The sequence below is a fragment of the Chiloscyllium punctatum genome, chromosome 20 (genome assembly GCF_047496795.1).
Source record: "Chiloscyllium punctatum isolate Juve2018m chromosome 20, sChiPun1.3, whole genome shotgun sequence".
NCBI classification, from domain to species: domain Eukaryota; kingdom Metazoa; phylum Chordata; class Chondrichthyes; order Orectolobiformes; family Hemiscylliidae; genus Chiloscyllium; species Chiloscyllium punctatum.
Window position 1 is genome coordinate 7,376,549 of NC_092758.1, and position 15,077 is coordinate 7,391,625.

A 15,077-nucleotide genomic window follows, 5' to 3' on the forward strand; every position below is an offset into this window, starting at 1 on the left:
TCCACCATGTATAAGACACAAGTCAGGAGTGTGATGGAATACTCTGCACTTGCCTGTTTGGGAGCAACTCCAACAACACTCAAGAAGCTTGACACCATCCAGTCAAAGCAACCCACTTGGCACCACATTTACAAACTTCAATCCCTCCATAAACGGTGCTTGGTAGTGGCAGTGTATATTATCTTCAAGAAGCACTGCAGAAATTCACAAAAGATCCTTCGACAACACCTTCCAGACTCCTGACCATTACCACCTAGAAGGACAAGGGCAGCAGTACTTGGGAACATCACCACCTGCAAGTTCCCCTCCAAACCACTCACCACCCTGACTTGGAAATATACTTCAGTTCCTTCACAATTGTTGGGTCAAAATCCTGGAATTCCCTTCCCACAGGCATTGTTGGTCAACCCACGGCAAGTGAAGTGCAGCAATTCAAAAAAGCAGCTCACCACCACCTTCTCAGGGGCAAATAAGGATGTGCTATCAAAGCTGGCCAGCCAGCGACGTCCAAGTCCTGCAAATGAATACTGATTAAAAATAGTCTTCGACATGAGATCCAATTATAGAAAGTAAGGAAGTTTTAAGTTCCTCTAAAATAATGATGCCTCTGAGACTTTCTATTGCAATCATATCTCATGGAGAAGACCTCAGTGTAGCAATGGTAAAGGAAACAGTGAGAATGGCTGATGATTATGAACTGAGCCATAAAACTGTCTTGTGTGACCCCCAGAAATTTTGAAAAAAATAAATATATGAGACTCAAAGAAAGGGAAGTTTTTTTTCAGAGATAGGGAATAGATAGTGGGGAATACCCGAGGATTCCTCGTCTGTTCAAGAATGAAATTCCTGTGGGTGGTGGTGATGTTTGGAAACTATTTTTTTTTAATAAGTTGGGCCAAGCGTGTTCAGAATTTTTGAAGTTGTGAAAGTAGACACATAGGACTCACAGGATTAAAAGCGAGTTGGAGAAGGGGGTCAGCAAAAGATAATGCCATAGACTAGATTGTAGCTCTGACAATAACAAAAGGACCAGAGATGAATTCTATCCTTAGCAATGGACTTTGTAATGTTTATGAGAGGTAAACAGGACTTTTCTCAGAAGTGATTTTGACCCCTTTTTCTTCAGGCAAGGTAGCTAAACTTAAAATCAAACTAATTGTTACGGGGTAACGCCATCACTTTTACTTGAGAAAGACTTGATTTTCCCTCTAGAGAACTTGGTGGGATACAAATTATTATTAAATGGATGGGTAGAGATTACATTCTGGGTGTGCTAAATGAAATACAACAAGCAATTGTTTTGTTACCATGAGATGTATTTGTCGGAGTAGCAAAGATGTTAGCTTTTGAAGTAATTAATTTACTTCTGTGCAATGTTTTGAAAGGACTCAAGGTGGTCACTTCAATGATACTTAAAGCATACCCAAAGGAGGTACAAAAAACAGAGCAATTACAAGAACTGATTCGTATTTTTTTATGTATGGCAATGAGTGTAATGATGGAACAAAATCAATCAATAAAATTTGAGGTGACACCACAAGCAAGTGAAAGCATAGCTGAAAATTCCCTATGAGGTGAAGATAATTAGGATAGAATATTTAGTATAAGATCCTGAATTACCTCAGAAAAATCAGATTCTGAATTAAATAAATTAGCACTTTCGGCTCAGACAGAGCTACAGGCCAAAGGAGTTCCAGTGTGCTGTTTTCTTTAAAAAAGGAGTGCAGACGAGAAAGTATTGAGACTCACATCAACAAAACAATGACGAATCGTCGGATGTACATCAGGTAGTGGTACTGCACAGCTATCGTCAGGAGATAATTTGAGTAGCACCCATGATTCCCTTGGTAGGATATATAGGAATTCGGAAGACTCACGCATCCATAAACGGTTTATCTGGCCAAAATTGCATAAAATGTGGAGTTTTATAAAATATGTCACTGTTATCAAGCTGTAGATGTACCTCAAAACGTGATTAAACCAGCTCCTTGAATTCCTCTACCAAATTTCAAGCAATCATTCACTCATGTGCTAGTGGAATCTGTAGGACTGTTACCTCAGACAAAAGCCAGAAATGAATGCATTGTTAGCATTATAGGTATAATTACCAATTTCAGGAGGCTGATCACTTAAAATATTCAAAACTACAATCAGAGTGGCAAAACTCTCAGATTTTCACATGTTATTTCCTACCAATCGAAGTATAGTCTGATCGAGGATCAAACTTAATAGATCCACTTTTTCAACATATCATTAATAGTTTAAGGATGAAATAATTGAAATCTACTGTGGACCATTTGCACACCCAATGAGAGTTTATGAAGTGTCATCAAGCTCTCAAAACCATGATGAAACTTTATTGTGATAAGTGTCTGACAAATTGGGGCAAATTGTTAGATTTTCTCTTATTTGTCAACAGAGATTCTCCAAAGAATCCATTGGCATCAGCTTATTCAAATTAGTTTATGGTCATTAAAACACCATTAGAACACCATTAAAATGGATGAGTGATAAATTGATTAGGCAGAAATATGAATCTTCAATGTTAGAGTATATGTCCACATTTCTTAAAAAGCTAATAGGAACATGTAGAACTGCACAGAACTGTCTAAAACATTCCTAACGTAAGATGAAAAAGTGGACAGGTAAACACGCGAAGAGAAGTCTTAAAGCGGGAGATGAAGATTTGACACTTCAACCTTTGCAATGCTATCCATTAAAAGTTAAATTCGGTGGTTTCTATAAAGTGGTTAAAATAGTTAGTCAGGTAACATATTTAATTTAATCTCTTGATTATAGAAAAAAGATTCAATTGTATCATGTGAACATGTTAAAAATGTACAATCGTAAAGAATATGGTGAGAATTTGCAGGTGTTTCAAGTAGTAAGGATAGTAGAGGAGGATATGAAAAAGAATGACTGCCAAAGAAAACAGGACCATTCCCAAAGTAAAATTCTGACTATTGTAAGTTTGGAGTTTTTAGTATTTTCATAACTAGAAAGAGGTCAACAAGGGGATATTGGGAGATTGATTAGAAAATGCAAAGATACCTTTGGATGTAACCAAGCATGCCACAGATGTGAGTTTTTTTTTCCAAAGTAGAAAGAACAGTGTAGCTAACCAACAGGTCCATCAGCCTTCCAAGATGGCACTGACACATGAGGGCTTTTGTAATGAATCACATTTTAAATTTATGTGGTCGATTTCATTCTATTTCCTGCCTATTCATATCTCTGTCAAGCTGCCTCTTAAATGCTGCTATTGTATCCACCTCCACCAGATCCCCTGGCAGTGCATTTCAGATACATACTATCCTTTATGTATAAAAATATTCCTCTTGCATCTTCTTTAAACTTATCCCCTCGTACCCCATACCAATGCTCCCTAGCAATTGACATTTCTATCCTGGGCAAAAATACTCTGAATATCAATTTCATCCCTGACTCCCAAAGTTTTATAAAACTAATGTACAGAAGGATCTAGTGGTTCAAGTCCACAGCTCCCTGAAAGTGTCCACACACGTAGATAGGGTGGTAAAGAAGGCGAATGGCATGCTTGCCTTTATTGGTCAGGGAATTGAGTACAAGAATCAGGATGTCACGTTCAACGTTATAAGATTTTGGTAAGGCCACACTTAGATTATTGTGTTCAATTCTGGGTGCTACATTACAGGAAGCATGTGGAGGCTGTGCAGAGTGTGCAGAAGAGATTTACAAGGATGCTGCCTGGATTAGAGGGTATGAGCTATAATGAGAGGCTAGAAAAACTCGGGTTGTTTTCTCTTGAGTGGCAGAGGCTGAAGAGAAATTTGAAAGATGTCTACAAAATTATGAGATGCATAGATAGGATTGACAGTCAGGACCTTCTTTCCCCAGAGTTGAAATGTCTCTTCCTCGGAAACTTGCATTTGAGGTCAGAGGGAGAAAGTTCAAAGGAGATGAAGGGCAAGTCTGTTTACACAGAACACACTGCCTGGCATGGTATTTGAGGTAGGTATGGCAAGTGCATTTAAGGGACGTTTAGATAAGTGCATGAATTTGCAAGGAATGAAGGGATATGGATCGAGCACAGACAGAAGGGATTAGTTCCATTTGGCATCATGTTTGGCACAAGATCATGGGCCAAAGACCCCCTCCCTGTACTGCACAATTCCGTGTTCTATGTTCTGTCAGGTGTATCCTCTTCCTTCGATGTTCAGTTGAAAGCCAATCAAGTTAATCCAATGTCTCCTCATAGCTGATACCCTGCAAATCAGTCAATGTCTTGGTAAACTGATTCTATGCTCTCTGCGAGACCTCCACATCCTTCTGTCGGACAGACCTGCACACAATATTCCAAATGTGGCCTGACTAAAGTGTTATGCAGCTGTAACAAGATTTGCTAATGCCTTGTATCATAGCCTTGACAGATGAAGGCAAACCTGACATATACCTTTTTGATCAGATTAACAATTTCTGTTGCCACATGCAGCGAACTGTGGCACGATACATCTTCAACTCTCTGTACGTTGATGTTAGAAAGAGATCAGCATTTTATGTAAATGACTGAAAACACAAACCACTTCGGTTAACACCAAATAACAGGCCAAAGTAACAACGAGAATTTAATATCTGTTGGATAATTAGCTGTTTGAACCAAGTCAGAGTCATTGAATTTCTCCTGTAGTTTTATTCCTGAACCAGGTTGTGCATTGGATTATGTGTAACATACAATAAAGTCCATACAGTCACAAGGATATATTCATACTCATTCCTAGACAAGGGAATTGCATTGATAGAGTTGGCAGTGCATCATTCTTATTTGAAGTTGATTTGTTGAAAGGATATTGCAAAGTATCAAGGGCAATGAGAATGAAGGTAACTTCTGCATTTGCCACACCTGATACATACCCAAGCCACGTTTCAGTGATGCAAAAGAAAACACTGATTGTGTGAACAGCTCTTCAATGATTCAGACTTTTTATCCAATATGGAAAAAGATGAGATTGCAGTTACCGCCTCTCCTAATCTATGCATTTCATTGATAACTTTAAAAATAAAACTCCAAGATTGTTCAGATAAAACTAGATTTGCAGCAATTTAACATAAACTTTGTACAGATTCCCAGGAAAGAAAAAACTTTTCTTGCTCCATTATCTTGAATGCGAAGTGTCGTTAATTTAATAATGTGACAAAAACTTTAATAATGAATAAGAAAAGGTGGGACAACAAATGAATGGCAGTGAGATTTTTGCTCTTGTTTATCATAAGAGCTCGTAGTTGAGAGTGTGGTGCTGCAAAAGCATAGCAGGTCAAGCAGTATCCGTGGAGCAGGAGAATCAAAGTTTTGGGCAAAGACCCTTCTTCGTAAATGAGGCTGAGAACCGAGGTGGTAGTGAGATAAAAGGGAGGTTGTGGGGCTAGGGGGAGGTTAACTAAGAATGTAATAGGTAAATGGAGGTGGGGAAATTGTGATCGGTCGGAGAGGAGGGTGAAACAGATACGTGGGATGGGAGATTGGCAGGTAGGACAGGTCATGAGGACAGTGCTGAGCTGAAAGGTTGGAACTGGGGTATGGTAGGGGGAGGTAAAATGAGGAAACTGGTGAAGTCCACATTGATGCCCTGGGGTTGAAGTGTTCTGAGGCGGAAAATGAGGCATTCTTCCTCCAGGCATCGGGTGGTGAGGGAGTGGCAGTGGAGGAGGCACAGGACTTGCATGTCCTCAGCAGAGTGGGAGGGGGAATGGAAATGTTGGTCCACAGGGCGGTAGGGTTGATTAGTGCGGGTGTCCCTGAGATGTTCCCTAAAGCGGTCTGTGAGGAGGCATCCAGTGTCCCCAATGTAGAGGAGACCACATCAGGAGCAATGGATACAATAAATGACACTGGTAATGCTCAGGTGAAATCTTGATGGATGTGAAAGGCTCCTTTGGGGCCTTGGGTGGAGGTGCGGGAGGCAGTGTGGGTGCAGGTTTTGAAATTCCTGTGGTGGCAGGGCAGGGTGCCAGGACGGGAGGGTGAGTTGTTCGGGGACGTGGACCTGACCAGGTAGTCATGGAGGGAATGATCTTTACGGAAAGCAGAAAGAGGTGGGGAGGGAAATATATCTCTGGTGTCCATCTTCTGTAGTTACACCGGCACCACTCCCCACCTCTTCCTCTACTACATTGATGACTGTATTGGCTCCACCTCGTGCTCCCGCGAGGAGATTGAACAGTTCATCAACTTCACCAACACATTCCACCCCAACCTTAAAATCACCTGGACCATCTATGACACCTCCCTCTCCTTCCTGGAACTCCATCTCCATTAATGACCATCGACTTGTCACTGACTTTTTTTACAAACCCACCAACTCCCACAGCTACCTGGATTACACATCTTTCCACCCAACTCCTGCAAAAATGCTGTCCCATATTCCCAATTCCGCTGCCTCTGCTGTATCTGCTCCCAGGAAGACCAGTTTCATCACAGAAGACACCAGATGACCTCTTTCTTTTGAGATCGCAATTTCCCTTCCCACTTGGTTGAAGAAGCCCACCAACACATCTCATCCACATTCCACACCTTTGCCCTCAAACCCCACCCCTCCAACCGTAACAAGGACCGAACTCCCTTGGTCCTCACTTTTCACCCTACCAACCTTACCTCACCACCAGAGATATATTTCCCTCCCCACCCCATTTCACTTTCCACAAAGACCATTCCCTCCATCACTAATTGGTCAGGTCCACTCCCCCCAACAACTCAACCTCCCATCCTGGCACCCTGCCCTGCCACCACAGGAATTGCAAAGTCTGCACTCACACCTCCTCCCTCGGCTCCATCAAAGTTTCACCTGCACATCCACCAATGTCATTAATTGTATCCATTGCTCCCAATGCGATCTCTTCTACATTGGAGTGATTGGAAGCCTCCTCGCAGAGTGCTTCAGGGAATGTCTCCGGGACATGCACACCAATCAACCCCACCGCCCCACGGCCCAAACTTTCAACTCCTCCTCCCACTCTGCCGAGGACATGCAAGTCCTGGGCCTCCTCCACTGCCACTCCCTCACCACCCGACGCCTGGAGGAAGAACGCCTCATCTTTCACTTCAGAACACTTCAACCCAAGGGTATCAATGTGGGCTTCATCAGTTTGCTGATTTCTCCTCCCTCCACTTTACCCCAGTTCCTACCTTCCAGCTCAGCACTGTCCTCATGACCTGTCCTACCTGCCAATCTCCCTTCCCACCTATCCACTCCACACTCCCCTATGACCTTTCACCTCCATTCCTACCCCAATTCACCTATTGTACTCTTTTCACTTCCCCACCCTCCTCTCTGACCTATCACCGCCATCCCCACCCCCATTCATTTGTTGTTGTCTGTGCTACCTTCTCCCCAGCCCCACCGAGCCCCCATTTATCTCTCCATCCTGGAAGCCCATAGCCTCCATTGCTGATGAAAGGCTTTGCCCGAAATGTCAATTTTCCTGCTCGTCGGATGCTGCCTGAGCTGCTGTGCTTTTCCAGCACAACTCTGATCTCTGCTCTGTTTTCCAGCATCTGCAGTCCTCACTTTTGCCCAGAGAGGAGCGTTTTCCCAGGGTGAAGGATTCAATGATGAGAGGTCACGCTTTCAAGGTAAGAGGTGAAAGGTTTAAGGGGGATACAAGTGGCAAGTGTCTGGAACACATTGCCAGTAGAGATAGTAGAGGCAGGCACGGCAGATTCATTTAAGCTGCGTCTGGACAGATACATGAACAGGTGGGGATTAGAGGGATATGGACGCTTAGGAATTGAGCATTAAGTTTAGAAAGTAGATTTGGTTCAGCTCAGGCTTGGCGGGGTGAAGGTCCTGGTCCTGGGCTAAAACATTTCTTTGTTTTGTTCTAATTTGAAATGGTGCACAATTAAAAAGAAACGTTTATGAACCAATATTTGGTTGCTTTAGGGACATGTGCTTCTATATTAAGAAATGAAGCATGACATTAATGAATTAACTCACTCTTATGCAATTGCATCACTCATATGAGTCCCTGCGCTGGCTGATCTCTGATCATGACAAGCCTTAACAATAATACTCCCAACTTGCCACGCTCACCAAAATTTTATGTCTTGGGTGCTAACTGTGTGCGCTTTATGTCAGCAACCGCCATATGTTAATAACAACTTCCTTCACCACTATTAAATAATCAATAAATGTCAAACTGAAGAACCTAGTCTCAGCAGATTTCCCTCTTGCATCACAAGCAAGAATGGTTGACAATTAATCCGATTTCTGATCATTGTATTGGCATTACCATCTTGAATGAAATTATGCTGCATGAGCAATTATATTTCCATGTCGCTGAACTCATCCAGCTGATGGTATAGAGTTCACTGAATATTGCAGAAGTCACTGTCCATAATCTCTAAATTCCACTGTTGCATCTTCTGCTGCTGTGTTTGTACCTATTTAGTATAAGTGCCTATTCAGTTTCTTTGATATTGTCTTCAGAACTCATGTCTCAAGTACAAAGTCCTCAGATATTTTTAAAAATTATATTTCAAGGTTGATGGGCATTTTTAATATTCCAAATGCCAAAAAGTGCTTAATGTCTATTATTTATATTAAATCTAGTTCAAAGAGCTGACCATCAGATTAGATTATGCTTTAATGAAATGGGTTTCCATCTTCGATGGAAGTAGAATACCCATATTCGAAATAACAGTGCAAATAATTTTGTTATAGACAAACAACAATTGATTCATGATGATTGATTGAAGTTTACTAAAAAATAATTGGATGGTGCGTGATATTTCGCGTTTTCAATGTTAGGTTTTTTTTAAACGATATCAATGAATTTTTATCTTCAAAGTTAAATGCATTGTATCAATGTAACTGAGCAGCACATTTTCACACACATTTAGAATTAGAAAATAAAACCAGTTTTGCTTGATATCCAAAGGCCAGCAAATGGAATTGCAGCTAATAAGGATGCAAGACAGAATGCTCTGAATCAGAATTATTTCTTTATTAAGTAAATTGGATTCACTAACACCAAAATGCACTTTTAAAACATTGACGAATCTAAGTGCCTCTGTCGAAGGCTTCTGCATAGACACTGATATCAAGTAACGTAGCAAGTTAACTGGACTCAACAGCTGATGGAGTAGATAGATTAAAAATTAAGTTTCAATGCACAAGTAAGAAAAATAAAGTCTTTGAAGCCGTTCAAAGTATCAATTTGCCTTCTTAATGGTCCACAATTGCTCGTCACTAGCATCTGCACATTGGTTCTGAAAAATATCAACATTCATCTCCATCCCTTGTTGGGTATAGAATATATATTTTGCCTATTATCCATATATCCATGACTCAGCCATTATGTTTATTCTATTGCATTTAGAAAAAATGACGACTCAGTGCATTGTCCAGAAATAGATGACGGGAATGATCAGAATTGGGAGAGATTGAGCTGATGGTTGGGAGATGATGGGGTGTGGGGTTGGTGGGGTATTCCGTTCAAATAAGGTAAATGCAGAATAGTATATCAGGAAGCTTAAAAAAAGCAGTAGTCCTTCCAGAAAGTGTGTTACACATTCAATTAAAATCGTCTTTTCACAAAACAAGGAATACCGGGTGCTATATACAGGTGACAGTCTTACGGTGCAAAAATCCAGATCATTATGAAATGGGTACGCACATCTACAACTACGTGAAGAGACATTTCCTTTATTAATATCTATATATAGCCAAACATTATTGTGATGTACACTGCCGTCGTTCATTCGGGAAGCATGCAATTTGACTGTACAGAGCTTATTCATCTTGGAACATAATGTGATGCAAGTTTGAGTAATATTCTTCAATTAAGTTAGCCAGAGTAAGCAGACCAAATACATTTTTGTCAACTTTCTCATCACACTGACAAAACATTAATTCGAGTCACAATGTACCCATTCAGCGCACCTACAAGGCTCGAGAATGTATTTCTACGAGCCTTCTGGGATCAGGTTCCACTTCGCATTTATCCGAAGTATATAACCCCATCCCATATTGTCCTGAAGAGCATCTTTCAAAGGAGGATTGCTCCAAATCCCGCGGTCTGCTGCTGTATGCCTGAAAACACAAATGAGAAAGCAAGTTTTAGATTTTTTTTTCATCTGCACACTTGGAAGTAAAAACAAGGAATTACTGTGTGAACAACAAATTATTTCCGCATGTCGTGTGAGAAAAAAGTTTACTTGCAAAACATCGCATGAAGTCATATTTAATTATGAGATGTATTTAAATTATTATCAGCATACCATTTGTATCTCTACTGAAGTAGTCTATTTGAGTTTTTTTCCTATTGTTGGAAATCTGGTTCAGTTGTGACACACGTACAGTTTTCTGATCGGAATAGTAGTTATGTTAATGCTCCACCTATTTTGACTCACCTTTGTCATGGTTTTCAAAACATTTCTACGGCCATATAGAGTTTACCTTCCTGCTATCAATGATATTTGATATTTGTATACATTAATGGAAAAGATTTCAGTTAAAAAAGGATAAAGGGATAGATTATGACGGGGGAGTGGAATATGAGATTAACCTTGCAGGGAAAATACAAACTGAACATAAAAAAGTCTACTGGTGTGTAAAGAGAAAAGCATTAGTGAAGACAAATGTAGATAACTTGCATTCAGAAATTTGGGAGGTTGCGAAGAAAGAGATGACAGAACAATTAAGTATGAACTTTAGTTCTGTCTTGACAAAGCTTGGGTAGAAATTACTGTTGTATCTACTGCAATCAATGGATATGGGGTCTTGGTAAGATTAGGGTTTTGAACTCAATTATTAGCCATTATCATAAGGAAGAGCAGAGCAGGCTTGAGGGATGGAGTGGCCCACTCTTACGTCTCTCTTCTATGTTTCTATGTATCAAGAATGTTGGATAATATGTGGTCTCGTTAGAGGTAGGGGCTAAAAGACATCAGTATTAGTAGGAAAACGGCGTTGGGGAAATTGATGTAAAGAAATGCCAATAAATTCCCTGGCCTGAAAATCTACACCCCATAGTCCCCTGACAAAATGGCTTGGGAAATATTGGATGCTTCGTTAGTCATTTTTTTGAAACTTCTGTAAACCCTGGAACAGTGCCCATGGATATCTAATATAAACCCACTGGTTAAAAAATGAAGTAGAGAAATCAAGAAACAGGAAATTATGGACTAGTTGAAGGTTGACAATACTCGTGTTAAACATGCTGCAGCTCATTAGGAAATATTTAATAGCAGAGCATTTAGAAAACAGTCACACAATCGAATAGTGAGCACGGATTTATGAAAGGGAAATCATGCTCTATTATCCAGGGATGTAGAGGAAAGGTTAGCAAAGATAATTCTTAATAGGAGCGAGAATGACAGGGTAGTTGTCATGGGGTCTTTAACTTTCCAAATATAGACGGGGAATACTGCTTTTCGAGTACTTTAGATGGGTCAGTTTTCGTCCAATGTGTGCAGGAGGATTTCCTTATACAGTATGCAGATAAGCCAACAAGGGACGTGGTCACACTCGATTTGGTGCTAGGTAATGAAACCTGCCAGGTGCTAGATTTGGAAGAAGGTGAGCACTTTAGTGATAGTGACCACAATATGTTTACTTTAGTGATGGAATGCGATAGGTATAAAGTGCAGGGCGAGGATTATAGCTGCGGGAAAGGCAAATATGATGTAATTAGGCAAGATTTGGAATGCATAGGATGGGGAAGGAAATTTCAGGGAATGGGCACAATGGAAATGTGGAACTTAATCAAGGAACAGCGACTACGTGTCTTTGATAAGTAGGTACTTATCAGGCAGGGAGGTTTTGGTCGAGCAAGGGAGCCATGGTTTTAATAAAGAAGTTGAAGCTCTTGTCAAGAGGAAAAAGAAGACTTATGTTAAGATTAGACATGAAGGCTTAGTTAGGGTGTTTGAGAGTTACAGGTTAGCCAGGAAAGACGTGAAGAGAAATTAAAAGGAGCCAGGAAAGGACATGAGAAGTTATTGGCAGGTAGGATCAAGGAAAATCTATGGCTTTCTACAGGTATATCAGGAATAAAAGAATGAGTAGAGTAAGATTTGGACCAATCAACCTAGCTACCTTACTCTGGGAATTTTCACTGTTCACGTACCAAAACAAATTGCAAAGTTATGGTCTGGGGCTGTCTGCTTAAGAATGTTCTGGCCTAGTCCATAACAGATTGGGGGATCTTTGTGGGATTTTAAACAGCGAGAAAAGCTTAGTGAGGAAGAGAGTGACGATGAGCAAGACCCTGATAGTCAGAAGCCTAGGGAGAAACTGTTTAAGTACGTTCAAGCATTGTCACAATTTGATGAAAAGGATGTGGAAGCCTTTTTCATCTCATTTGAAAAAGTGCCTAAACAAATGCAGTGGCCAGTGGTAATGTCAGTTTTGTTGATCCAAATGAAATATGTAGGTAGGGATAGTGAAATATTCACATCACTATCAGAGGAGGTATCTGTGGAATATGAAGAGATGAAAAAACCATTTTAAGTGCATATGAGCCTTTACCAGAAGCGTATAAACAACGATTCAGCAATCTAAGGAGGGAACCTGGTCAATCCCATATTGAGTTTGAAAGGATCAAACAGAGTAATTTCGATAGCTGGATACGAGCTTTAAAATTCCAGCAAACCTTTGATACTCTTAGAGAGGCAATTAGTTTGGAGAAATTCAAAAAATCACTGCCTGAAGTAATGTAAACTGATGTGGAAGAGCAGAGAGGTAAAACAGTAAGGTTTACAGCTGAAGTAGCTGATGATTATGAGCTGGTCCATAAAGCTCGGTTTGGTTTCTAGAATCAATTTCAGTCCATGACGACTGGGGAAAAGAGAAATCCTTACATGGAAAGGGAAAGGTAGATGTCAGTGAACATCTTAATTATAACTTACCACAGGTTAAAAAAAACTTGATTGGGAAAAAGAAGTTAAAAAGCTTCGGTGTGTTCATTGTAATAATGTGGGCCACATAAAATCACAGTGTTGGTGGGTAGGAGAAAGCCAGGTATAGAAAAACCAGAAAAGCCTGGAAGTTTTGTTGGACAGTAACAAAAAGCACAAGGGAAGTTAGACAAATACCTCAGATTGTACAAGATGATCCGAGGTTGAATAAGGAGGAAGTGCCAGATCTGCTTAGAAAATATACATGCAACGGTAAAGTTTATTCACATAGGCCAGGAGTAGTAGATAAGGAGGTAGCAATATTAAGGGACACGGGATTCTCTAAAATTGTAATGCTGAAGGATGAGGAGGTTTGCACCCCTGAGAGATTATTGACAGAGAAGTTACTGGTAACAGGAATTCATGGTGAGACAAAAAATGCTTAGTTACGTAAAGTGAGGCTGAAGAGTCGAGTGAAGAGTGGAGAATTTGTGGTTGAAGTACTGGACAAACTCTCAGCTCCAGGAATACAATTTGTCCTTGCAAATGATAGAGCTGATTCAGTGGTAGGCCATAGAACATAAAACAATACAACACAGAACAGGCCTTTCGTCCTTTAATGTTGCGCTCATCTGTGAATTAATCTGATGCCAACCCCCACACTATCCCATCATCTTCCACATGCTTATCTAAAGATTGTTTAAGTCTCCCTAATGTGGCTGCGTTAACTACATTAGCAGGCAGGGCATACCACGCCCTTACCACTCTCTGAGTGAAGAACCTGCCTCTGACATCTGTCTTAAATCTAACACGCCTCAACTTGGAGCTACGCCCCCCATACAAGCTGACGTCATCATCCCAGGAAAAAGACCTCCACTGTCTACCATATCTAATCCTCTGATCATCTTGCATGTCTCCATCAAGTCTGCTCTTAGCCCTCTTCTTTCCAATGAGAATAGACCCAAGTCTGTCAGACTTTCCTCATAAGAACTTCCCTCCAGACCGTGCAACATCCTGGTAAATCTCCTTTGCACCTTTTCCAATGCTTCCACAACCTTCCAGTAATGGGGTGACCAGTACTGTGCACAATATTACAAGTGTGGTCGCACTAATATTATGGCTCCAGAACTCAATCCCTCTGCCAATAAAACCAAACACTCTGCATGCATTCTTAACAGCACTATCAACCTGGGTGGCAACTTTCAGGGATCGGTGTACATGGATACCAAGATCCCTCTGCACATCCACACTACCAGGAATCTTTCAATTGACCTAGTATTCTGCCTTCCTGTTATTCTTCCCAAAGTGTATCACCTCACATTTATCTGCATTGAACTCCATGTGCCACCTCTCAGCCCAATTGTGCAGTTTATTCAAGTCACCCTGCAACCTCTAACATTCTTCCACACTGTCCACTACTCCACTGATTTTAGTGTCATCTGCAAACTTATTAATCCAACCACGTATGCCTGCGTCTAAGTCATTTATAAAAATGCCAAACAACAGTGGTCACAAAACAGATCCTTGTGGCACACCACTAGTAACCAGACACCAGGCTGAAAATTTCCCATCAGCCACCACTCACTGCCTTCTTACAGAAAATCAGTTTCTAATCCAAACTGCGACAGCACCCTCGATCCCATACCTTTGCATTTTCTCCAAACACCTACCTTGTGGAACCTTATAAAAGGCTTTATTGAAGTCCATGAACACCACGTCAATTGCCCTACCCTCATCAAAATGTTTCGTCACCTTCTCAAAAACACTCAATGAGGTTTGTGAGACATTACCTGCCCTTGACGAAACCATGTTGACTATCTGAAATCAAATTGTTGCTTGCTGGATGGTTATAAATGCTATCTCTTATAATCCTTTACAAAACTTTTCCTACAACAGGCGTAAGGCTCACTCGTCTATAATTACCGGGGTCATCTCTACTGCCCTTTTTGAACCAGGACACAACATTTGCAGTACAGTCCTCTGTTACTAACCCCATAGACAATGACGACTCAAAGATCAAAACCAAAGGCTCCAATAGCTCCTCCCTAGCTTTCAAGAGAATCCTGCGAAAAAGCCCATCCAGCCCAGTGAACTTTACTACTTTCACACCTTCTAGAATTGATAACATCTCTTCCTTATGAACCTTGATCCTTTCTAGTCCATTATCTCGCATCTCATTCTTCTCTTCTACAACATTCTCCTT

The 15,077-nt window shown here is 40.8% G+C and overlaps 1 protein-coding gene across 7 annotated transcripts in view; it reads right to left on the minus strand.

Annotated features, from left to right (window-relative positions):
• Window positions 1-8,958: 8,958 nt before the first annotated feature.
• The window catches only part of LOC140491846 (protocadherin-10-like), a 180,773-nt gene continuing 174,654 nt past the window's right edge, over window positions 8,959-15,077 (minus strand). For 6 of the 7 annotated variants that reach the window (XM_072590245.1, XM_072590246.1, XM_072590249.1 and 3 more), the window contains one exon: window positions 8,959-10,067. In XM_072590245.1, coding sequence (XP_072446346.1) covers window positions 9,918-10,067 — 150 coding nt within the window. In that variant the 3' untranslated portion in view covers window positions 8,959-9,917. The remainder of the gene's footprint in view (window positions 10,068-15,077) is intronic. The other variant, XM_072590251.1, reaches the window with a different exon arrangement.